General features: G+C 45.7%; 1 protein-coding gene across 3 annotated transcripts; it reads right to left on the reverse strand.

The window, feature by feature from the left end:
- Window positions 1-7,052: 7,052 nt before the first annotated feature.
- On the reverse strand, window positions 7,053-25,563 carry cdkn2aip (CDKN2A interacting protein). Of its 3 annotated transcripts, none has more exons than XM_059644852.1 (3): window positions 25,263-25,563; window positions 18,364-18,503; window positions 7,053-15,532 (listed from the first exon to the last, which is right to left on the reverse strand). In XM_059644852.1, exons 1-3 carry the CDS (start codon window positions 25,514-25,516, stop codon window positions 14,577-14,579), a joined length of 1,350 nt encoding a protein of 449 aa, XP_059500835.1. In that variant the 5' UTR covers window positions 25,517-25,563; the 3' UTR covers window positions 7,053-14,576. The 3 variants fall into 3 exon arrangements, with proteins under 3 accessions (XP_059500835.1, XP_059500834.1, XP_059500836.1); XM_059644851.1 differs by having other exon boundaries at window positions 7,053-15,535; XM_059644853.1 differs by lacking the exon at window positions 25,263-25,563 and adding an exon at window positions 18,654-21,614 and having other exon boundaries at window positions 7,053-15,535.
- Between the last annotated feature and the right edge of the window lie 1,179 nt (window positions 25,564-26,742).

Here is a 26,742-nt window from a genome sequence, read left to right on the forward strand (position 1 = left end):
CTGTTAACCCAATTTGGTAGCATTCTTTGAAGGATTAACATGCAATGTGCAGAAATGTGAGCCCATAAATGTACTGTAGTTGCATTTATAGGAAGTGTTTAACGTGGTTCCTCATCCGTATTGTTTCACAATCTAGAACATGACAGTGTTAAGGTCACATACTAGCCCGGCCAGAAATCTGGCCAACTGGTAGCAAATAGATATTTATAAATGGGATACCACAGTATGGAGCTGGAGGAGCACAGCACACCACGCAACATCAGAAGAACAGTAAAGTTAACATTTCAGGTCAGGACCCTTCTTCAGAAATGACGAGGGGGGGCAAAGAAGCTCAGAAATAAATAGAGAGGGGTGGGGCTGGGGAAAGTAAATGAGTGCTGATAGGGATTGGTGGGAGAGAAGATGGACAGGTTGTGTCAGGTCAAGGAGGCGTGAATGAGAGGTGGGGTTGGACATGGGATGAGGCCGGGGTGGGGAGATTTTAAAACTGGTGAATTCCAAGTTCAGGCCATGGAATTCACCAGTTTCAAAATCTCCCCACCCCGGCCTCATCCCATGTCCAACCTTCTGTCTCATTCCCACCTCCTTGACCTGACACAACTTGTCCATCTTCTCTCCCACTATCCGTTCCTCCCATCCCACTGATCAATCCCTGCCACCACTCACCTATCAATAACCCACCGATGTTCCCAGCCCCATCCCTCCTCTCTCTATTTATTTCTGAGCTCCCTTACCCCTCCCCATTTCTGAAGAAGGGTCCTGACTGGAAACATTAACTTTGCTCCTCTTTCGATACTACCTGGCCTGCTGTGTTCTTCCAGCTCCACACTGTGTTATCTTTGACTCCAGTGTCAGCAGGTCTTAGTATCTCTGAGTGATATTTATGAATGGGTTGTCTTTTCCAGTTTGGCAGGATGTGATGAGTGACGTTTCCAGTGATTCTATGCTGAACTGCCAATTTTTAAAATAATAACTCAGATATCATCATAGAATCCCTACAGTGTGGAAACAGGCCCTTTGGCCAAACAAGTCCACACCAACCCTTGGAGCATCCCATCTAGACCTAGACCTAGACCCATCCCCCTATAACCCACACACCCCTGAACACTACAGGCAATTTAGCACAGCCAATCCACTTAGCCTGCACATCTTTGGACTGTGAGAGGAAACCAATGCAGACACGGGGAGAATGTGCAAACTCCACACAGACAGTCGCCCAAGGCTGGAATCAAACTCGGGTCACTGATGCAGTGAGGCTGCAGTGCTAACCTCTAAGCCATTGTGCTGCCCCCAATGAAGAGATTGAAGGCATAGTGGATAAGATTACGTCTGATGACATTAGATAGATGGGTGGCACATTGGTTAGCACTGCTACCTGACAGTTCCAGGGACCTGGGTTTGATTGTGGCCGTGGGTACATTGGGTGGCATTTGCATGTTCTCAGCATGTCCGTGCGAGGTTCTGCTGGGTGCTCCAATTTCCTTCCACAGTTCAAAGACATGCAGGTTTGGTTGATTGGCCATGCCAAATTGCCTTGTGGTGTCTGGGATGTGTAGGCCAGGTGGATTATCCATCATCAATGCTAGGGTAGGTTGGGGTGTTCTTTGGAGGGTTGGTGCAGACATGACATGCTGAATGGCCTCTATCTGCACTACAAGGTTTCTATGATAGGTGGGAAAGTGTTATGAAGATGACACAACAAAGTGCAGACTGATTATAGATAGACCAAGTGAGTGGACTAAAATTGGCGGATGTAGTATGATGTGGGCAAATGAGAAGTTGTTCACTTTGTCGTGAAGAATAAAAAGGCAGAGTATTATTTAAATAGAAAATAACTGCAGAATTCTGTGGTGTAGAAGAATCTATGTGTTCTTGCCCATAAGACATAGAAAAGTACAGCAGAACAGATCCTTCAGCCCACAATTCTCTGCCAACCATGATGCCATTCTAAACTAATCCCATCTGCCTGTACATGGTCTGCATGTGCTGTTCCTTGCCTGTTCATGTGTCTCTTTACATAAATCACAGAAAGTTAGTGTCAAGGTACAGCAAGTGAGTAAGAAGATGAATGGACTGCTATCCTTTATTATGAGAGGAATTGGACAAAAACTCACAAGTTCATGCTTCAGTTATGTACAGCACATCAAATAGTGCGTGTGTAGTTTTGGTCTCCTTATTTAAGGAAGGATGTATGTGTGTTGGAGGCAGTTCACAAAACATTTACTAGTTTGATACCTGAAATGCTAAGGTTGTCTTATGAGCACAGATTGGACAGGCAGTGCTTGTTTTTACTGGAATTTAGGAGATCGAGGAAGTCATTTGAAGTTTATATGGTCCTGAACGGTCTTGACAATCATAGAATCCCTATAGTGTGGAAGCAGGCCATGCCACCCATCAAGTCCAAACCAACCCTTCAAACCGCATCCCATCCAGACCCACCACCCTATCCCTGTAACAAAGTGTGAAGCTGGATGAACACAGCAGGCCAAGCAGCATCTCAGGAGCACAAAAGCTGATGTTTCGGGCCTAGACCCTTCATCCCCGAAACGTCAGCTTTTGTGCTCCTGAGATGCTGCTTGGCCTGCTGTGTTCATCCAGCTACACACTTTGTTATTTTCGATTCTCCAGCATCTGCAGTTCCCATTATCTCTGACCCTATCCCTGTAACCCTGTATTTCCCATTGGCTAACCCTCATAGCCTGTACATCCCTGGACACAGTGTGACAGGGTCAAAATCCTGGAACTCTCTCCCTAACATCGTTGTGGGTAGAACTACAGCAAGTGGACTGTGGTGGTTCAAGGCAGCTTACCATCACCTTCTCAAGGGCAACCACGGATGGATAATAAATGTTGGCCCAGTTAGCAACACCCAAATCCCATGAATACATTATAAAACAATTTATCTCAGTGTTTCATAACAGGAATGGGAACAAGCTGGTTCCACCCCTTTCTCCCAAGCCGTGGGGTACCAACAATTGAAGAATCCCAGCATTCCTCTGGTTTACATTACAGAAACCTAAATCAGGGCAAGGAACTTAAGAGTTGGTGTGTGAAATCCCTGAAATATTTCAGCTGATCAGAGATTTGTAAATGAAGATCATGCTTGAAAAATTTCAATGATTTAATTTTGTTGAAGAGATTAAAGGAGCAGTCAAAGTAATGTCTATTGATGTTACTTATATGGACTTCGAGAAGGCATCTGATTCTCTCATGACAGATGTTACTTAAAGTACACGAAACGGAAAGCATATTGTTGACCCAGGTGGGAGATCAGCTGCAGCAAGGTACCAAGTAGGAACAATGGGTATATTTTCTGATGTGCACAATGAATGTAACCTATGGCTACATCCGGGGTGGCACGGTGGCCTGGATGTTAGCACTACTGCCTCACAGTGCCGGGGACCTGGGCCCAATTCCAACCTTGGGTGTCTGTCTGTATGGAGTTTGCACATTCTCTCCATGTCTGCATGGGTCCCCTGTGGGTGTTCCAGTTTTCTCCCACAGTCCAAGGATGTACACGTTAGGTGGATTGGCCATGCTAAATTGCCCGTAGTGTTGATGGATATATGGGTTAGCCAGAGGGAAATGTTAACAGGGTTAAGGAAACAGCTGGGTGTTGGGGGGCGGGGGGAGTGGGCATTGCTGAAAGTGAGTCACTCTTCAGAGAGTTGGTGTGGACTTGTTGGCTGAATGTCTTGTTTCCGCTGTAGAGATTTTACGGTGCCTCACAAATTGAGGCCTCAATATGTACAATCTTTGGTATTTATGTTATCTATTTAACAAAGAAAACCTTGACAAAAGCCCTCAACATTACCTTCTGTATTTGTGTTACGACTGAATCATCTAAGAGTTACTCTCTAAGAAGAGAATAAGAAAGTGAAGAAGGCATTTGGTATGCTTGCCTTTATTGATCAGTACATTGAGTACAGGAGTTGGGAAGTCATGTAGTGGCTGTACAGGACAGCGGTTACGCCACTTTTGGAATACTGTATGCAATTCTGGTCTTCCCGCTTTGGGATGATGTTGTGAAACTTGAAAGGGTTCAGAAAATATGTACAGGGATGTTGCCAGGTTGGAGGGTTTGGGCTACAGAGAGAGGCTGAGTAGGCTGGGGCTATTTTCCATGGAGGAGTGACCTTACAGATGTTTATAAAATCATAAGGGACATGGATAAGATGAATAGCCAAGGTCTTTTCCTCAGGGTGGGGGCGTCCAGAAGTAGAGGGCGTAGGTTAGAAGTGAGAGGGGAAAGACACAAAGAGATTGAGTTAGTTAAACCAGTGTTCGGAAGAATCACAGGTATCTCATAGAAGCCTATGCAATTTGTAACAGGACTAGATATTCCTAATGACAGGGGGGTCTGGAACCTGTGGTCACAGTTTAAAGATATGGGAGAGGCCATTTAGGACTCAGATGAGGAGAGATTTCTTCTGTGTGGGGAGCATGTGAAATTCTCTGCCACAGAAAGTGGCTGAGGCTAAAATATTGAATGTCTTCAATAAGAGGTTAGATACAGTTCTTAGAGCTGGTGGGGGTGTGGTGATCATAGGCTATCTGTAGAAAACAGGATTAGGGTACATTAAATAATTGGCACTTAGCATACCAAACGGTGGAGCAGGCTCAAAGGGCCCTGTGGCTTACTTCTGCTTATGTCTTCTACGTTTAGTCCCCCAAATCCAAAAGTTACCCTGAGAAAATCTCACTGTACCCTAAAAATAAATTGAGGGCTACATCTCAGCATCTGTGTCTCCTTAGAATGAGCAGATAACAATCAGTCAGTTGAAATGTCCATAAAGAATTTGAGCTTTGCTAACTAACTCAATCTCTTTGCATGTTTATACTGCCATCCCAGGTATCAGTCTGGTAAACCTTCGTTGCACTCCATCACCAGAACACCTTCCTCAGAAAAGGAGGTGAAAACTGCGCACAGTACTCTAGGTGTGGTCTCACCAAGACCCTGTAAAATTGTAGAGGACATCCTGCTCCTGTATTTGAATCCAAAGCTAACATACTATTTACCCTCTTCCTCACCTGTTGTTCCTGCATGTGACTTTCAGCAACTGCTCTGCGTGGACACCCAGGTGTCATCAATCCATTTAGATTCAGACAATAATCTGCCTTTCTGGTTTCGCCACAACTTATAGAATCATTGAGATGTACAGTACGGAAACAGACGATTTGGTCCAAATCATCTGTGCGGACCTGATATTTAAATAAATCTCACCACACTTGCCAGCATTTGGCCCATATCCCTGTAAAGCCTTCCTATTCTTAAACCCGTCTAGATGCATTTTAGTGCTGTGCTTGTACCAGCCTTCACCACTTCCCCTGCCAGCCCATTCCATACATGAACACTCTCTGTGTCAAAAAGTTGCCGTTTAGGTCCGTTTTAAATCCTTCCCCTCTCACTTCTAACCTTAGTGAATTTTATTCACTAAAATTAATCAAAGATCACTATACTATAAAACTAATACCAGGTGATAATTTTGAATAATTGTTTGTTCATCTTTGTTTATAATACAAATTTCTACATTCCTCTGCAAGCTCTGCATACTCCGACAAATTGGCTTCTTGAGCCTCATCCTCTGAATTTCCTCTACTGGCCTAAACCAGTCAAATTTAGTAATTTCCTCTTTCTGTGCAGTTATTTGGTTCCCTGATATCATGCTACTCATGAATAGTTGCTCCACCTGTTGAGGTAAATTCCATGTTTGGATATGTCTAAGCCATAAATGATTTCATCATCTTATCTGGGTTCTGTCATACCTAATTACTCTAATTGAGGATTGACTGGGGTGTTCACAGAACTGACCATCCATACTTTTGCTGTTAATGCTTGGAGAAACTACTGCAGCTCTCTTTTGCCAGCTTCATGTACATTAGATATTGAGAGTTTGGTGTGGATCGATCTCAAAAACATGCTGAATGATTGTCTGCAATACAAAAGATTTCATTTTTTAAAAAAACATTTAGACAGAAAACCTTGCTGTTAGTCTACCAGGACAATTCTCCACAGAATATCTGCTTGGGCATTCCACACAAAAGACATGACCTGCCCATCTGAGCTAAATTTTCTGCAATGTAAGTTTCCAAGTTGTTCAGCCCAGCGTGACAGACAGCTTTGTTATTCATGATCTTGTCCTGCCATAAATTCTTCTGAGAGAATGCAGGTATTTTTGAAACTTTGAGTGCTTTGCTGTGGTGCTTACAGCAAATTCAGAACTTTGCAGCATACAAGGGCAAAGGGCCCTGTAGTTTTTCGATTTTCATCTTCAACTTAATGCCATCCACTTGCTGGTATAATCATGGAGTCTGTTGGATTCAGAACTTGCTTTGTGGATGCATGCATGGATAATTAATAGGGAACAGACCAGAAATGTATGAAGGCTTTCTATAGCCTGGAGACAAGTGATATCGACTTATACCAGTGCTGGCTAAAACATAACCTCAGTTCAGGAGATGTTGACTTAGAGATCAAAACCTTTTGCAGCACTTAAGATATTTGTTTGCTATAATCTGAAAGTGTTCTTTTGTTGCTAACTGAAGCAGTGTTTCATCTCTTTTCAAAGTCAGGCAGCTTCTCAGGTGACTTTGTAGAAGGCATGCAGTGTGAACAGCCTGAAGAACCTCATTGAACAAAATTCAATGTTGCTGCTTGACAGCATGTGTCCAGTGGTTTCCTTAAGCTTTGCAGCAGAGATTGAAAGATTGGGGAGGCACATCTGCAACTGCACCATCACAATGAACATCACACCTTGGCTTCTGAAATCCAATTGCCAGCTGCTTGTTCTACTCTTTGCTCCTAACTTTCAAAGCCCCTCTTTTCAATCTGCCACTAAGTTTCATGATGACCCCTTTTCACACTGTCCACTATTTCTCCTCCTCAATTGAATACATTCTGATAAATCTTCCTATATGCAAGGAAAAATGGGTTGTTGCATGCATTATAGCAGCTGTTACGTATAAACAGTTTACAATAAAACAGGGCAAAAAACAATACCAAAGATGAAATATTTTTAATATTTAAAATTACAAAACAAAAAGATGAACAGTTGAAAGAGTTTGTTTTATACACCATGTTCTGAAACAAACTTACATTGATGTGTAAAGAATAGAGAATCACCGACTTTAACGAATTGATAAAATATTACAAGCACAATTCAGAATTGACCATACCATGCTATAGTAGGTAAAGGTGCATCAGCAGATTGCTTAAACAAATGTATTGCCAGTAGTAGACAGTAATCTTGTACAAATTCTGACTTCTAAATTTTCACAATATAGTACACAGTGCTGGTCCTGTAATAAAGTGTAGTAACCTGAACATTTGCTATCGACAAGGAGCTCTTTACATTTTAAATCAGCTTCAGTACCTTTTTGGCTGAAGCAGAATCTAGTAAGGATCACTGGTGGCCAGAATGCACAGAGGAGACCACTTTAAAATTCAAACAAACAGTATGCCAGATTGCTACTTGTTGGCCATTATGTAAAATCTACTAAACTGAAATTGGGACTTTGTTTTCTGTCTCCCATTCTGGCATAAACTTTACTTACAATATCCACTAGAACACAATAAAAACAGCCCTACTAGAAATTACACATCTTTAAATTCGATAAGCAACCGAGTGTTTACAATATTTTAAAACATCCAAAACCTACATCTTGAATTTTACTGCCAAAATTAAATTAATTCTTCTCAAATTGCATTACCTGTTCAGAACATTGAATGATGTAAGAAATGTTCAAGAATTAACTTGAACATTATGAGTGCATTAAGGATTATAGGAAATAATTCTCATAACATTTAAATCTATATTGAAGCACTGGAACCCAGAAACACAAGTATTTTACACAAACTCATTGCATGATTGCAACTGGAGTAGTGTGTGTAGTTCTCATCGGCCTGTTATAGCAAGAACATTATTTAACTGGAGAGGTTTCAGAAAATATTTACTAGGATGTTGCCGCAAATGGAGGGTTTGAGGAAAGGTTGGGACTTTTTCTCCAGGGACATAGAAGATTGAGGGGTGACCTTATTGAGGTTTATAAAATCATGAGGGGTATAAGTCAGGGTCTTTTCCATAGTGTGGGGGAGTTCAAAACTAGGGGTATATTATTAAGGTGAGAGGAGAAAGATTTAAAAAAGACATGATGGGCAATTTTTTTTTAAAAAAGTGACTCACGTGTGGAATGAACTTCGAGAGGAAGTGGTGGATGCAAGTACAGCTACAACATTTAAAAGACACTTGGATGAGTTCATGAATTGGAAAGGTTTGAAGGGATATGGGCCAAGTATAGGCAGGTGGGACTAGTTTAGTTTGGGAACACTGCTTGCATGGGTTAGCTGGACTGAAGGGTCTGTTTCCGTGCTGTCTGACTATGACTCTAACTTAATTTTGGCATTCACATTTTTGCTAATGTTGTCTCATTAATCTCCCTTTAGTTACTTCCACAATCCATCCCCCCCCGCCCAAGGATTTTCATTTATGTAACTATATTAATCATTTTACAAACTCTTCTTTTTACACAAACAGAACGTTGTTAATTCACTTTCACAATGACACTGATAGTCCCAATACCAGCAAGATACATGCATTCTCTCTAGCTGTGTGTGCAATTCATCTAGTGGCTGGCAGACAGCCCAGGGGTAACTACAGGTCAAAGGTAAAATGGTAAAGCCACAATGTGAGTCATAGAGATATACAGCACGGAAACAGACCCTTCGGTCCAGCTTGTCCATGCCAACCAGATATCTTTAGTAAATCTCATTTGCTAGCTACAGGCCCATATCCAGCTAAACACTTCCTATTCATATTCCCATTCAGATGCCTTTTAATTGTTGTAATCATACCAGTCTCCACCACTTCCTCTGACAGCTCATTCCAAATACACACCATCCTCTATGTGAAAAAGTTGCCTTTTAGGTTCCTTTTAAATCTTCCCTGTCTCAATTTAAACCAATGCCCTTTAGTTTTGGACTCTGCCAGCCCAGGCAAAAGTCCTTGCCCCTTTACCCTATTTATGCCCCTCATGATTTTATCAACCACTACACGGTCAACCCTTAGCCTCCCGCACTCCAGGAAAAATGGCCCCAGACTATTCAGCCTTTCCCTATAGCTCAAACCTTCCCAACCCTGGCAACATCCTCATATCTTTTCTGAACCACTTCTAGTTTCATAACATCCTTCCTATAGGAGGCAAACCAGAATTGTACTCAATACTTCAAGTGGCTGAACCAACATCCTGTGCAGCTGCAATATGACTTCCTAATACATGTAGGTACCCCAAAACAAAGGATGGTTTTATAGCAACTTGTGCACATGAAGCATTTTACAATTGAAGCCCTTTCTTTTGTTTGAAAATTAAAATTTAACTGGTTCTGAAAACAGACCATGTCACATGACCACAGAGATAGCTGAGAGGTGAAGATTGCTTTGTTTTAATACATTTCTGTTTTCACAGCATGTGGGGAAGTCACTCTGAGGGCACTCCATGCCTACTAAAAACAACAAGGGGCAAAGAGTCATCAGGAACATTTCTGATTTGGTGTTACTGCACAGAAATTGCAAGTAACGCTCCTGCTGAGAATGAACAGTCTAAACTGATGAGGAATAAAACACTGTCAAATTAATCTAGTGATAATAGAAGATATCAGCTGTGCAATCCTTGCAGAAAATGAGATTTTTCAAAGTCTTCAGCTCCAAAACTGGGAAACGAAAGAGGATCACCGAATTCCTGGGCTACTTACAATCCATTGGGTTAGGAATAGGATTGGTTCCAGGAGAATTAAGTGATCACTCACAAAACTTTCATATTAAAAGGAATTCTTGGTTGAAATTAAAAGCAGAATGGGAGGAATTCTGTTCAGATTTTTGGCGTAGTTACAGGAGTTTATGAAATGAATTATTAATCGTACTTGTTTTGTTTTGAAATCTGTCACCGTAAAAGATGTCTAAAACATGGAATCTTGTACATTCTTTTCAATGGATAACTGGGGTTTCAAACTTCTTTAAATCATTGTTGGTCTGTACGGAGATTGTAGCATTATATTTAAGTTTGAAAACATAAGAGCTTGGCATCAACTCAATATTCAAATTATTTAACCATATTTGTGTACGATTACCTAACTGCAGTGTGTATAGAAGGGACAGAAAAAGGGATTCAGTACAAGAGGGTTTTAACTTAAAGTACGATCACTTGCAATATCACACAAAAGCAACTTTTAATAGTAATTTGAAAATGCAAAATTAAACATCTTGTATTCAATTCTCACGAAATGCCATTTTAACTGTTCCTTGTTCTGCAGATGCTACCTGAATTGCTGAATTTTCTGAAATGATTTTCACAATTTTTTGTTTTTTTTAATCCTACTCTAATCAAACTTGTCAATAATGGGGTTAAAGTCTACTTAAGCTAACTTGATGTTATTGAAGTAAAATTCTTCACAAAGATATCCAATTGTCTGTAGATCAACATATATTTCATTTAACCTTTCTATTAGAAAAATGACAAACATTGGCGTTTGTATTTAAAAGCATTTAGGTGGATCTCAAAGCTGGAAGCAGAGCTGAGATGCCTGCAGAATGAAGAACAGAATATTTTTAAGGCTCAATTTAAGAGTGTGAACAGGTCTCTTCCTGTCATTTTGTTTCCTGTCTTAAAGCAGATATGCACTTGTACAGCTATTAAAATTACTTATGTAAAGCTTGACTATTTCAGTACTTCAAAAAAAATGCTTACAACTGTGTTTTAGGATTACTCTGAACTACTATATAAAGAATACTCAAATTAATTTTAAATGGAACACCACTCTTCTGCATAGGAGTCTTCATTAATGGTAAAAATTGGGTGCCTCAGAGATCAGTGCTTGGACCACTGCTGTTCATTATTTACACAAACAATTTAAACTAACTTGGGAATCAAAAATGCTATAATTGAATTGGGGGGTTGTGCACCATTTTGGGAAGGTCTAATTAACACAGAGGAAGACTGTGACAATATACAGGAAGACATTAATAAACTTAACTGATTGCTGAGTGTCACTGTCAAATGCACTGCAACATAGTATGAGGAAAAGCATTTTTGTGTCAAGAATAAGGAGACCTCATACTCTTGGAGCATAAGCGTCAAAAGGACAGAAGATGGCAGAAGGGTCGGGGGCAGGGGGTTAAGTGGGATAGGCAGACAAAATAGCAACACAGGTTAATAAAGAAAAGCACACACATAATACGGGCTTCATTTCATGAAGGGTGGAACTGAAAACTAGGCAAGTTGTGTTCAACCTGCACAGGGCAATATTGGTAACGCAGCTAAAATACTGTGAACAGTTCTAGTCTCCATATTATGGAAATAAGATGGTCGAAGGAAGCTTGCACAAAGCATACACAAAGGTATGAACATATTGAGAAGAATGTCATTTCTGTGCTGTAAATACTGTAAAAATGGGTGGTAGGTGGATGATGTCACTCAATGTTTATGATACAAACCAATTTTCCACGACACACTAACTTTCCATATAATGTGAATTCAAAAACATTCTCTCAAGAAAACTTTAACTGAATCTAATTCGAAGTGCCTCACTTAGGAAATGAACACATTGGAGAAAATGCAAAACGATTCTTGATACGGGTTCCAGCATTAGGAGCATCAGTAATCAATATATGTTGGGGAAATTAGGGTTGTTCTCATCGGAAAATTGAAGGATGATATGAGAGTTGGAATGAACTGCTGGACAGAATATAACAGGCAGGTGCAGTTGACACATTCAGAAGGGAAGTAGGTTGCTATTTGAATAGAAAGAATGTACAGAGTTATGAAGAGACAGCTGGGAAACGTCACAGAGAACAGTTCATCTGGACTGGCAGTGCAGGCATGCAGGCGTGAAAAAGCCTTCTTCTAGGCTGTAACAATTCTGTGGATTACTTAAGTTCTTGTGTCTAATTTCTCCCATAGTCAATATTTTGTCTACTAATCTTCAATTCTAAGTTAATCTTTATTAAAGGAACTGTTTACTTCAACATTTGTAGATTATTGAATCCTTACCCTTTATCTTATCTTTCCATTTAATATAAGTCAGTAGTTAGGTATAAGGAGTAGTGTCTTCATTGTTGGCACTATATTTCAGAAAGGGTTAAGGCTTTGAGAGGTAAAGTCACCATAGTCCTTCTGGACCACAGGGCTACTTTCTTGTTAGAAAGAGACGGTGGTGGTTTTACCTGGATGGTCACCATACCTCAGGCGAGGGGAGAGGTTTTAGGAGGAAAGTCCACCATGGTAACCTCAGCCAGAAAGGGAAGTGAACTCTGAATGAAAATGAGCCTTCCAATCAACTGAGCTTCTAAATGCTGGTGGGTCAGCCTGATGGTATGTCATTCCAAATATTCTTTCTACACAATTCAGGTCATGAATGACAAAAATCTATCACTGAATTTCTGGTTTCAACAATTCGAAAAGACAGACAATACAAATATTTCCCACATCCATTCTAGTTTACCAAAATCATCTGATAAATACAGACTATGACATAGAAAGGTTAAAGATAAAAACCTTACATTCGTTTGAAATCACAAAATACATAAGATGCAACTTAAGTGCTACAGTAAGAATCTTTGATCTCTTCCCTCCACTGTCTAGTTTGTGGTTATCCTGCTCATTAAGTCATGTACAGTATCAATTAATACTGAATTAAAATATATTCTGATTATAGCTCCCATTGAGAATCTTACAATTAAAACTACACATTACACAGGTTTTTGTCAGGTATTGAAAAGGTCAATGTGTGTCATCCAGGTAATTATGTCAAGAAATTAAGATAGTAACTATTTCAGGCTCAATTTCAATACTACATCCATTCCATTGCTTGTACACATCTGGCTTTCGGCTCCCATCATCTAAACTTAGCTGTCAATACAAGGTATAGCAGCTATTCCTTACTATGCAGCACCCTTCACTAACTAGAATTGTCTGTAAAGTCCATACTTGGCTCTAGATAATCAGCTTCTGCTGACTGTCAGTAAGAAACCATTTGCTGTATGACACAATAGTTGTATTAATTCAATATCTTAGTGTTTCAATTTGTTAATTCCGAACTGACTTTATTTTAAATTGTGATGGCATCAAATGTGCGCTAAGACATTGAAATGTTGGCTGATACATTAAAATAACAAAATAAAATCAGAAACTATTAAAAAAATTAAAAATTGACAAATGAAAAAACTCTTAAACCAATTCTACATAAGCATATTGGAAACTCCGTACTATAATGTTTCTTTAACTGATGGGAGAACTAGAGATTTTAATAATGTGTTTACAAGGATTAGAAAATAATACGTTAAAAGGGTGAACACTTCTGCCTCAAGTGAAAAGTAAGCAGCTGAGAGCAGGAAAAATGATACGTTTTTCACGAGGTGGTTTAAAATTTATTTAAAGCAAACTTTAGAACAGAATGTGCAATTTTAGATCAAGTTCAGAATTTGGGTCGGTTGGATCATTGCTTTCACTGGATTGCCACATCAGTTTAGGGCTAGGAATAATAGCTGTTCAATCAAAATGCTCTTTGCTGGTTTGCAAACAAAATACAACTGAAGCATCCACCTGATGTGAAATGTCAGTCCTGTGGTTAAATTTAAGTCCAGTGAAAGTAGCACTGTGTTATGATCAGAATCCTTGCCCTGAAATAGGTAGTATGCTTTATTCCAGACTCTCTTCAGTCTAAAGTATACATGGTTCCCTGACCAAAGGTATGCTAACTTGCTCGGCAACCAAGACTGATCACATGACTGAATCTTTTCTCTTTCTAGTTACTTATCCAATTAAATTCAGTTTCAGTGCTTTTCACCTAGATTTTAGGGACCAATTCCATAAACCTACTGTTCCAACACTTGAATAAATTGATAGTTAACAAATTAAAATGGGGAGATATTGCTGTTTTAGAATCTTCTGATGATTGAAGTGTCATTGGACTCAAAACATCAGCTCTCTTTCCACAGATGCTGCCAGATTTGAATTTCACCAGTACTTTGATTTTTAGATATCCAGCATCTATAGAATTTTATTTTTGATTATTTATAAATACATGTTGTGGGGGTTATCCATAACTTGTACATAGACAGTATTATTTTGACATTAAGTCATATTGCTGGGATGGAATAAGGGGGCACTTCAATCAGTACCTGGACATAACGATGGAATACCATAGAGGATCTACTATACACATTACAAACAAAAAGATATATTGTCTGTTTCTCCTTTAAGCTAATTCAAGTAGTCATAAGAACATTAATTATTGTAAATTGAAGGGTACTTCAAGTTCAATAGTACTTGTTCATGTTAGATTTGCACCAACAGTCCAGAAAAAACACTTGACCACAATATTTCTTTCAATTTTAGAAATTGTAAGGCACTGCAGCTTTCATTTTTTTCTCTCAAACGAAATAAACAACTAACTACAACTGCAATATGTGCCTTTTACAATCATCAAGTAATATAAGAATTCTGTTGCATTTTTCTAAGTATACACACACAAAACACTTTCCAATTACTTCATTAGAAGATTTACAAAACACTGCCTTTTTTTTTTACCTTGTACTAGGTTCTGAGGGATTCACTAATGCAGGAGCTAGGTTTAACCGATATGATTCTTCACTTAAAAGTACTAAATCCTCAATTTCACTTCCTTTGAATTTTCTTTTACATATTTTCACTGTGACCCTGTGTTTCAAGAACAATTTCATTGCCTCTTTTGCTGCCATGTCTTTGGCACTCACTTTGCATTTGCCATATCCTGTTGCCAAATACACAGCCTTGCACCTTAGTTCACAAACAATCCCTTCACGTGCAGAGCTTTGTGGTAAATGCAACTCAGAAATATCTTTCAGGGGAACACACACACTTTCAAGGGTCCCCTTTACTGACTGTATGCAGTTAGTCAAAATGCTCAAATGGTTAAGCTCATTGCTGAAACCACCAGCTGACACCAACTTCCACGCTATAGCTTTGTAGAGTTTGTTGTAAAAGGTCTGCTTCTCTTTTATAGCCTCAGGAGTTAAACTGACCACCATTACGGGTGTCTTGCAGCTTTCCGAGACAGGGAGCTGCACAGCTTTTTGGGAATTGCTAATTGAGGCAGGGCGATCAACACTGTCTGGCTGAATATTGGGCTTAACTTCTGCAGAACTAGACAAGAAATTCTTGGCTTGTGCTGGAGTGTCAGGCTGATGCAGCAGTGTCTTCTGTTGGTTCACAAGAACCTGCGTAGGAGCACTAACTTTCTTCACTTCAGTCTCTTTTGAGACTTGTCGGGCCTCCTTTTGATTTGAGCTGGTGGATGGTGCCATACAGACTGGAACTTCAACCTGAGGTTCAGATAAAGGAGTTGATGGTCGACTAGAAGGAAAGCCATCCAGGCCTGGGATTCTGGTGTGATCGACATCTTGGCTGCCGTTTCCAGTGCATTCAAGTGTTGTGTCAAATTCCATGCAAGTATCTTTCTCATCTGCTTTTTCTGGTGCAGGAAGTTGTTCTTTTATCTTCTCTGCTAAAATAAACATAATTATGTATAACCCATGTTATGTAATACTTTTCAAATTGAAGATTAGTTATTAGTGTTCAAAAACATTTAAAAGGCACAAAATTTCACAGTTGTGCACTGCAGTTAAGAGAGCTATTTCACTTTTTTATTAAAAAGGCTACCAGTTGAAGTTGTAATATTTAAAAGGATTATTGATATACAATGGTTGATCAAGTTTTTTTCAAGGAGAAGTAGGAATTACATTCTTCAAAGGGCTTGTAATTATGGTCACTAGTTTATAGAGACTGTAAGACTTTTACTACATGGATTTATGAAATCTCTCTGGATTTCTGAATTTAAGTTTCCCAATTCTATTTGATTTTTCCCAGGGGAAAAAAAGTGATTTTGTTTATAATTCAAAGAAGTGATGTGGAAAGTCAGCTTCATTTAGTTAATTCTTCTTAGTATTCACCTCTAATTTGTTTGAAAGTAGGCATGTGAAAGGACCTATTGATGCTATAGATAATAAATTAAATTAAATTAAATTAAATTAAATTAAAATTAATACCGTAATGAAGTTTATCTGCAGTTCATATCGGAACAGGTAGAATTCTGAGTATTGCAGGAACTTAGCAACTATCAGGGAAGTGGTACTCAGGAAATTGCTTTTTCTGACAGGGCGTGAATCTTTGAAATTCCTTTCCTCAAAAGGCCATTTCTGCTTCCAATTTGTACGTTTATGTGAACTGTTAGTGAAATTAAACAGAATATGTCTTGATAATAACAATCATACTTGGTCTCAGAGTAAAAAGCATGATAAAGTCCTTTTTTGCCACGTAGTGTGGTGCATGCATTGTATTGATGAATAAGTAAAACTAAGGTTTAAAGTAGCTAACAATATAATCTATTTCCCCTCGGGGGAAAAAAATGAACATAAAAATAGGGAAAACCAGGCTTGCCCTTGCATTTGACTCAGGAGTCACTGCTATCCAGGAGAAAGTCACTTACTTGTCTGTTCAGCTGATAGAAAATGTATGACAGAAACTGGCATTAAAAATCAAACTGCAGAATTACATTTTCTGATCGTTCTGCAACATCACTGCAATCTTTACAGGGTCAGCACAATGTCCATTGTAATCTTTTTCTACTTAATTTTATTCAGCTCCAATTTAAGAATCACTTTTCTATAAATTAAATGTGTCCATTTAATAGTTACGGAAGTATAATTCTTCATATGGATCTTGTGTAGTTTGCTATTTTCATTAAAAGGAGATTCTTTAAGAGGAATTTTACTGACATCAGTAATTAAGAGACAACCTAGCTTAACACTAAGCAACATGAATAATAACAACTTAAAGCAGCTGCATGACTTCAGCACAGACATTTAGAATCATCCTCCCTCTGCAGTTGTAACATTCAGGTCTAAAATTGGCTTGGAACATTTAAAGAAAAATGTTGAGGAGGTAAGGCAGCCTTCCCAGAAAATAAAAAGTTAATCTCTTAGATAAATGACTTAATATCAAATGTTATCTCTGTTTCTCTCCTGAAATGTCATCTGACCTGCTGGGAACTTCTGGCATGTTTTGATTTTATTTCAGTAATTTGCTTTTGCTTCAGCTTCACAGTCTCAACTCGGCTTCTAGTTATTCAAGCTTCATAAAACAGAATGACCCACAATTTATTTTGGCAATTTCAAAGAAGCAGCTGAAAGGAAATCTATTATATTAACAAAAAGTTCTTACGAAGGCAGCAATCACTTTGTCGTAAAATCAAGTGGAATATTATTTGGGAGCTGATGCACATCACACCAACTTAAGTCATGTCTAATGCCTAAATGGACATCTATTCCTTACTCAACCACCAAGATCCACAGATAAAATGGTCCAAAGCAAACAAATTCAACATCACTACCTTCTTCAAAGGTGCCATTAGAACAATACAGCATACGTAGATAACTGGATAACTCTAATCTTACTTTTAAAGTCTTGAGATTACTTAAACCGTTTCATTGAGAAAGCAAATTGGCCACGACAGGAATAAAAACATTTATAAAATTGCTCCTTTCTATGCATTGATTGACAGATCACTTGAATAACTTGCCTTAATGGGTGAAACAATAAACTAGAAAGCAACATCAATTCAGATAGTATCAATGAAAGAATGGATGAATCCATATTTATACAGTTCTTGTCAGAGGTCTCTCACTGCCAGGGCAGCGTGGTAGCCAATTTGAAACAACAAGATACCACAATCAGTGATGAAACAAATAATCAACAATCTTTTTCAGTGATAGTTCAAATTGAAATTTATAGAAAGAGCAATTAGTTGACTGCTAAGTGCTAGTCAGGATCCGACAAGAACCCCACTGTGCAAGTCCTACTAGTGTCATGGGATATTTTAGGTCCACCTGAAGCTTCAGTTCAATGAGTCAGTGAAATAGCTAGAACTCTGACAATGCAACACTCCTACAGTAAAGCACCAAGACATTAGCTTACATATTCAAATTTCTGGACTGTATTTCGGTCTGTTCCATCTGACTTTGAAGCAAAACTGCTATCACTGTGCCATTGTTAACACCATGTTGAACTGGATTAATGCAATCTTGTAGAGAAACAGATAATTTAGGTCACATAAGGGTTTTTAAAAAGCTATCCTATTTACCAATATCTATACCCTTTCCCTGTAGCCAGGCAATTTTTTCAAAAAGGGTATTTTTGTCAAAATTAAATGACAAAAATGTACCATCTCTAAAATACCATTTTAACAATTTCTGAATAAAATGCAATTCATTTTTAAACATTAAGAAAAGGCAAGAAATGATATTGAAAAGAAAATTGTAAAGTTAATTTGCTAACCATTAGCACTGCTGTTTGAAAGTTCTCTTTTCTTTGATTTATTGTTGACCAAATCATCCCTTCTGGTGTGGACTGGAGCATCTGTGACTTTGATGCCTTCTCCCATCTCCAACACTTTATCCATCACTGCCTTTGAGTATCTGAATAACAAAATGGCAAAACGTCACCCAGTTATAATGAAGTCAGATTGCTGAACAAGCATGGGAACACAGCACCATGTGGAGTTTCGGAGGTCAGATTTTTAGCCAAAAAGGTGGAAGGTTGGCTTTTGCACAAACAACATCTCTTACCCCCCTCTCATTGTCTTGCAACCCAATAGCGTACAGTGGTGCATCAGATGACTGCAAAGTTGCCAGGTCAGATACTGTTCGTGCTAACCCTGTCCCCAGAATAAGTAGACAAACAGGCAAAAAACATTACTGACTTTTAGTGAAATAATAAACTCCACAGATAGATGTTAATGCATATTTTTAAAAATCTTCATCTTCAATCACAGTACTAAGTTACTCCTCTTCATAAGCCTCATATACTAGAGTTGGCTTCGTAATCTGTAATGCCTAATTTTCTTGCTTGCTTCAGGATAACAATTCAGATTGTTTTTTAAGAAACAGAGTCCATTCTGGCAATTTAATTGATGCAATTTTATTTTTCAACTGCATTCACATAATAGACATTCCTCTGTTTTGTATGGATCTTGGACCAACATCATTTGAGAACAGCACTGCATTAGATGGCAGTGCATTTGCGGCTGTGCTGTTATCACGACAGCCAAAAGGAGCTCCCAATTAACCTTACTGAGGAGCACTGCACTATAAGATATAAAGGCACTGCTCTGTACCATTCTCCTGATCTCGACAGCACAGACCTTCATGAACTACTCATCATTCTACACAGTATCAAGGCCACCACTGGACTCCACAGATTCTCATAGTTAAGTTTAAGGTGAACCTAGTCAGCAGCTACCATTAATTTATATTTTGCTCATCAGCTAAGAGGCATATCAATATGGTGAAAGGGCATAAATAGGGTAGATCTTTTGCAATGTCCACAATGACACTAATGAAACGCCTGACACATCTGTCCGTTACCTAACTGGGTTGAATCTAGATATCTACTGTGGACACTGACCCCACAACCAACATCTAAACTGTTTCCAGGACTGTCACTGAGTTCATATCTCATGGAAATCTTCTCTCCACTGACACCAACTCATTAGATCCTCAAATATAGAAAACCAACTTCTTACCTCTTTCCTGAGATGCATAAAAGGACTGAAACAGTCAACCCTTTGTTTTGGATTATTTCTTTGCCAATGAACTCATTTCTTCCAATCTCAATTCCATTATTTTACCTAATACAATCTATTGTCAAAGACGCTTCCAATGCTCTGTATCATTCTAACAAATGTCAATTTCCTAGCCCTGACTACCTCCTATTCACAACAGAACATTGCAATTTTTGCAATGTTGTTACTGTTACTTGGAAATGAGTTGAAAAGTTCTTTCAATGTATTCTATTTTGTGTAGGTTAATTAATTATGGCTCCATAACACTTTCCAAACCCTGCCCACCGCCATCTAGAAGCTCAAGGTCAGCAGATATATGGAAACAGAATCACCTACAAGGTCCTCTCCAAACCAACCTGACATGGAAATATAAGAAATGGGAGCAGGAGTGGGCCATCTGGCCTCTCAAGCCTAAACCACCATTTCATAAGATCATGGCTGATCTTTTTGAGACTGAGCTCCACTTACTTGCCCACTCACCGTAACCCTTAATTCCTTTACTGTTCCAAAACTTCATCTAGCCTTGCCTTAAACAAGTTCAGGATGGTAGCTTCAACTTGTTCACTGAGCATTAATTGCACAGATTCACACTTTGAGTGAAGAAATTCCTCCTGATCTCAGTCCTACATCTGCTTCCCTTTATTTTGAGGCAATGCCCTCTAGTCCTAGTTTCACCTGCTAGCGGAAACAACCTCCCTGCCTCCACCTTATCTATTCCCTTCATAATCTTGTATGTTTCTGTAAGATCTCCCCTCAATCATCTGAATTTCAATGAGTATAATCGCAGTCTACTCAGTCTCTCCTCGCAATCCAACCCTCTCAACTCTGGAATCAACCAAGTGAATCTCCTCTGCATCCCCTCCAGTGCTAGTATATCTCTTCTCAAGTAAGGAGACCAAAACTGCACACAGTACTCCAGGTGTGGCCTCACCAGGACCCTATACAGCTGCAGCCTAGCCTGTTTTTAAACTCCATCCCTCTAGCAATAGCAGACAAAATTCCATTCACCTTTTTAATTACGTGCTGCACCTGCAATCCGACTTTTAGCAATTCATGCACAAGGACACCCAACTCCCTCTGCACAACAGCGTGCTGCAGTTTTTTTACCATTTGAAACAGTCTATTTTGCTGTTATTCCTACGAAAATGGATGACCTCACACTTATCAACATTGTACTCCATCTGCCAGACCTTTGCCCACTCACTTACACTATCTGTGTCCCTCTGCAGACTTTCAGTGTCTTCTGCACACTTTGCTCCACCACTCACCTTAGTGTCATCTGCAAATTTTGACACAACACACTTAGTCCCCAACTCCAAATCATCTATATAAATATATCATTCCTTTTGTTACTGGATCAAAATCCTGAATTTCCTCCCTTACAGCACTGTAGGTCTACCCACAACAAATAGACCAGTAGTTCAAAAAGGTAGTTTGCTGCCACCACATCAAGGGGACCAAAGTTTTTGGGCATAGGCCCTGATCCAGGCAGTGACACCCTCATCCAATTAAAAGAAAGAGGATGGTCACGTTTTAGTTTCATTTTAGATTAGGACAGCGAGTGGTGCTGAGCTGTTTTAGAAATTTGTTCACATATTTAAATAAGACCTTTAAAAGATCCTGGAGATGAACAGTTCAGTCCTTTAGAGGACAAGAAATGATGAGTGGAAAGAAAATGGGATATCAAGGCATCCTACGACAATGGACACTCTTTGAAAAGGACAGACAAGCCAGCCTGAAGGTCGGTCAATGTGCAGGTATTTTTTCCAGAAGGGAAGCAGGTGTGTAAGAGCAACATGAAGTTTCCCAGTCTCCAGAGCAGGACGAACTGGAAAGAAGTCCAGAGTGGTCTAAAAGTCAGTAAGAGAAGGGCTCCGGAAACAGAAGGCCACGAAGAAGAATTTAGTGAAACCTTGTTAAGAAATAAGTAGCTGTGTTCACAGATTTATAAGAGGGTATGGCAAACAGACATTAAGAAATAACACTGAATGAATTTAGATTTGCTAAAATGTAGCTAAGTGCAGCTGCATCCACTGAAGGGAGGAGAGTAGGTAAAATGAATACAAAAGCGAGTGAGTGCAGAGGTATAAATGTTAATTTCCTGTGGGCTTCACTCCCACCCTTCCTCATTGCCTCCCTCTCTGCGTCCTTTGCTATCCCCTCCCTCTTGGCCTCCCTTCAAGATTCTCTCCATCAACCCTTCCCTCACCGCCCCTCCCTCACTCCTGCCCTCCTTCCCTTCCCTCATCGCCCCTCCCTCACTCCTGCCCTCCTTCCCTTCCCTCATCGCCCCTCCCTCACTCCTGCCCTCCTTCCCTTCCCTCATCGCCCCTCCCTCACTCCTGCCCTCCTTCCCTTCCCTCATCGCCCCTCCCTCACTCCTGCCCTCCTTCCCTCATCGCCTCTCTCTCACTCCCTTTCCCTCCCTCTCATCGCCTCGCCCTCACTTTCTTTCCCGCCCTCCCTCCCCCTCCCCTCACATTCCACTTCCACCACCCCCACTCTCCTCCCCCACCACATTCCACTTCAACCCCCCGCTCTCCCTTTCCACCCCCACCCGCTCTCCTCCCCCAACATTCCACTACCACCCCCCGCTGTCCTCCCCCCCCACCCCGACATTCCACTTCCACCCCCCCCGCTCTCCCTTTCCACCCCCGGCTCTCCTCCCCCTCCCCATTCCATTTCCACCCCCCTAACTCTCCTCTCCTCTCCCCCCACATTCCACTTCCATCCCCCCGCTCTCCTCCCCCCGACATTCCACTTCCATCCCCCTGCTCTCCTCTCCCCCCATTCCATTTCCACCCCCCGCTCTCCTCCCCCTCCACCCCACATTCCACTCCCCCTCTCCCCCGCGTGACATTCCACACCCCCTCTCCCCGACATTCCACTCCCCCTCTCCCCCCGCCACGACATTCCACTCCCCCTCTCCCCCCGCGACATTCCACTCCCCCTCCCCCCGCGACATTCCACTCCCCCTCCCCCCCGCGACATTCCACTCCCCCTCTCCGACATTCCACTCCCCCGCCCCGCGACATTCCACTCCCCCACTCCCCACCCGTGACATTCCACTCTCCCGCCCTGACATTCCACTCCCACTCACTCCCCCACCGACATTGCACTCCCCCTCCAGCTCTCCCCTCCTCCATATCCTCCCACCCCCCTCACACCGACCCTCGCTCCCCACTCACCACATCCCGCTCCCCTTGCACGCCCTCCCCCCCTCGCCTCCCTCACACCTCGACCCCCCACCCCCCTCATACCCCCCCTCGCCCCCCCTCATACACCCCCTCGCCCCCCCCACCCACCCCCTCGCCCCCCTCACACACCCCCTCGCCCCCCCGCCCCCACCTCACACCCCCCCTCGCCCCCCCCGCACCCCCGCCCCCCTCACACACCCCCACACACCCCCCCTCGCCCCCCCGCCCCCCACACACACCCCCCTGCCCCCCTCACACCCCCCCCTCCCCTCTCACACCCCCCCGCCCCCCACCCCTCTCACACCCCCCCTCGCCACCCCCGCGCCCCCCCCCGCCCCCCCCCCCGCCCCCCCCGGCCCCCCCCCCGCCCCCCCCACACACGCCCCCCTCGCATCCCCCCCGCCCCCCCCGACACCCCCCCCGCCCCCCCCTCACACCCCCCGCACGCCCCCCCCCCTCACACCCCCCCTCGCCCCCCCCCACCTCGCCCCCCCCGCACCACCCCGCACCCCCCCCTCGCCCCCCCCACCCCCCTCACACCCCCCCCGCGCCCCCCCCGCCCCCCCCCACCCCCCTCACACCCCCCCACACCCCCCCCTCGCCCCCCCCACACCCCCCCCTCCCCCCCGCCCCCCCTCACACACCCCTCGCCCCCCCCGCCCCCCCTCGCCCCCCCGCCCCCTCTCGCCCCCCTCACACCCCCCCGCCCCCCTCTCGCCCCCCCGCCGCCCTCACCCACCCCCTCGCCCCCCTCGCCTCCTCACACCCCCCCTCGACCCCCTCGCCCCCTCACACCCCCCCTCGCCCCCCTGCCCCCCATCACCCTCCAACTCACTGATCCCCCGCACGCCCCCCACTCATTGCCCCCGCCCCCCCGTCTCATCCCCCAGCCACCTCCGCTCATCCCCCGGCCACCCCCACTCGCACTCCCCCCCTCGCACCCCCCTCCCAGCACCCCCCTCGCAATCCCACTCCCCGCCCCCCCCCGCACCCACAACCCCCTCCCCCCTCCCACCCCCCTCCCCCCCCACTTGCACCCCCCTCCCCGCACCCCCTCCTCGCACCCCCTCCCTGCCCCCCCCACCTCCTCGCACCCCCTCCCCCCCCCACTCGCACCCCCCCTCCCCACCACCTCGCACCCCCCTCCCCACCCGACTCGCACCCCCCTCCCCACCCACTCGCACCCCCCTCCTCGCCCCCCCCCCGCTCGCACCCCCCTCCTCGCCCCCCCCCCCCGCTCGCACCCGCTCGCACCCCCCCCCCCCGCTCGCACCCCCCTCCTCGCCCCCCCCCCCGCTCGCACCCCCCCCTCGCCCCCCCCCCGCTCGCACCCCCCCCGCTCGCACCCCCCCCCGCTCGCACCCCCCTCCCCGCCCCCCCCTCCCCGCTCGCCCCCCCCGCGCCCCTCCCCGCACCCCCGCCTCCTCGCCCCCCCCTCCCCGCTCGCCCCCCCGCTCGCGCCCCCCTCCCCGCTCGCCCCCCCCGCACCCCTCCCCGCTCGCCCCCCCGCGCCCGCCCCCCTCCCCGCCCCCCCCCTCCTCGCACCCCCCCCTCCCCGCCCCCCCCCACTCGCACCCCCCCTCGCTCGCACCCCCCTCCTCCCCCCTCGCCCCCCCCCACTCGCGCCCCCCCACTCGCCCCCCTCCACTCGCGCCCCCCCTCCTCGCTCGCACCCCCCCACTCGCCCCCTCCACTCGCACCCCCCTCCTCGCCCCCCCCTCCACTCGCACCCCCCTCCTCGCCCCCCCCACCTCGCCCGCCCCCCCCACCTCGCCGCCCCCCCCACCTCGCCGCCCCCCCCCCCACCTCGCCCCCCCCCCCACTCGCCCCCCCCCCCCACTCGCCCCCCCCCCCCCACTCGCCCCCCCCCCCCCACTCGCCACCCCCCCCCACTCGCCCCCCCCCCCACTCGCCCCCCCCCCCCACTCGCCACCCCCCCCACTCGCCACCCCCCCCCACTCGCCACCCCCCCCCACCTCGCCCCCCCCCCACTCGCACCCCCCCCCACTCGCACCCCCCTCCTCGCCCCCCCCCCCACTCGCACCCCCCCCCCACTCGCACCCCCCTCCTCGCCCCCCCCCCACTCGCACCCCCCTCCTCGCGCCCCCCCCCCCACTCGCACCCCCCTCCTCGCGCCCCCCCCCCACTCGCACCCCCCCCCCTCGCGCCCCCCCCCCTCGCGCCCCCCCCACTCGCGCCCCCCCCTCCTCGCGCCCCCCCCCCTCCTCGCGCCCCCCCCCCTCCTCGCGCCCCCCCCCCCCTCCTCGCCCCCCCCCCACTCCTCGCCCCCCCCCCACTCGCACCCCCCCCACTCCTCGCCCCCCCCCCCACTCGCACCCCCCCCCACTCGCACCCCCCTCCTCGCCCCCCCCACTCACACTCATCATCCCCACACTCATCCCCCCCGCCCCTCTCACCGACATCCCAGGAAGACATGGTTGGCCCAGACCATGGAGAGGGCCAGCAGTTGGTCTGTACCAAGCCCCGGCTCCGGCTCGGCCCCGCTCGCCTTCTGTTCCGCCTTCAGGTTGTGGAGGATGAATTCACGGCGGGCCCTCCAGTGATTTTCGGGCTCGTGGTGGCCCTTCACCGTCTCCACCCAGTCCGCCAGGCGCCGATTCTGCTGCAGGAACTCGGACACCAGATCAGCGCTGCTCTTCGCCGCCGCCATGACACCAACTCTAGCGAGGGGGAGAGAGAGGGGTCCACCTGACGGAGCTGAGGAGAACTGCAAGGACAGGCCGCCTGGCGGAGCTGAGGGAAAGGGGGTCCACCTGACGGAGCTGAGGAGAACTGCAAGGACAGGCCGCCTGGCGGAGCTGAGGGAAAGGGGGTCCACCTGACGGAGCTGAGCAGAACTATGGGGACAGGCCGCCTGGCGGAGCTGAGGGAAAGGGGGTCCACCTGATGGAGCTGAGGAGAACTGCAAGGACAGGCCGCCTGGCGGAGCTGAGGGAAAGGGGGTCCACCTGATGGAGCTGAGGAGAACTGCAAGGACAGGCCGCCTGGCGGAGCTGAGGGAAAGGGGGTCCACCTGACGGAGCTGAGGAGAACTGCAAGGACAGGCCGCCTGGCGGAGCTGAGGGAAAGGGGGTCCACCTGACGGAGCTGAGCAGAACTATGGGGACAGGCCGCCTGGCGGAGCTGAGGGAAAGGGGGTCCACCTGATGGAGCTGAGGAGAACTGCAAGGACAGGCCGCCTGGCGGAGCTGAGGGAAAGGGGGTCCACCTGATGGAGCTGAGGAGAACTGCAAGGACAGGCCGCCTGGCGGAGCTGAGGGAAAGGGGGTCCACCTGACGGAGCTGAGGAGAACTGCAAGGACAGGCCGCCTGGCGGAGCTGAGGGAAAGGGGGTCCACCTGACGGAGCTGAGCAGAACTATGGGGACAGGCCGCCTGGCGGAGCTGAGGGAAAGGGGGTCCACCTGATGGAGCTGAGGAGAACTGCAAGGACAGGCCGCCTGGCGGAGCTGAGGGAAAGGGGGTCCACCTGATGGAGCTGAGGAGAACTGCAAGGACAGGCCGCCTGGCGGAGCTGAGGGAAAGGGGGTCCACCTGATGGAGCTGAGGAGAACTGCAAGGACAGGCCGCCTGGCGGAGCTGAGGGAAAGGGGGTCCACCTGACGGAGCTGAGCAGAACTATGGGGACAGGCCGCCTGGCGGAGCTGAGGGAAAGGGGGTCCACCTGATGGAGCTGAGGAGAACTGCAAGGACAGGCCGCCTGGCGGAGCTGAGGGAAAGGGGGTCCACCTGATGGAGCTGAGGAGAACTGCAAGGACAGGCCGCCTGGCGGAGCTGAGGGAAAGGGGGTCCACCTGATGGAGCTGAGCAGAACTATGGGGACAGGCCGCCTGGCGGAGCTGAGGGAAAGGGGGTCCACCTGATGGAGCTGAGGAGA

This window comes from Stegostoma tigrinum, chromosome 3 (genome assembly GCF_030684315.1).
Source record: "Stegostoma tigrinum isolate sSteTig4 chromosome 3, sSteTig4.hap1, whole genome shotgun sequence".
In the NCBI taxonomy this organism is placed as follows: domain Eukaryota; kingdom Metazoa; phylum Chordata; class Chondrichthyes; order Orectolobiformes; family Stegostomatidae; genus Stegostoma; species Stegostoma tigrinum.

Excerpts from the sequence above, each read along its gene's own strand:
- cdkn2aip (XM_059644851.1), bottom strand. The coding sequence starts at position 25,516 with ATGGCGGCGGCGAAGAGCAGCGCTGATCTGGTGTCCGAGTTCCTGCAG. Across the intron at positions 18,504-25,262 it reads CATGTCTTCCTGGGATGTCG|ATACTCAAAGGCAGTGATGG; the intron begins GTGAGAGGGGCG and ends TTTGTTATTCAG. Across the intron at positions 15,536-18,363 it reads TTCAAACAGCAGTGCTAATG|CAGAGAAGATAAAAGAACAA; the intron begins GTTAGCAAATTA and ends TGTTTATTTTAG.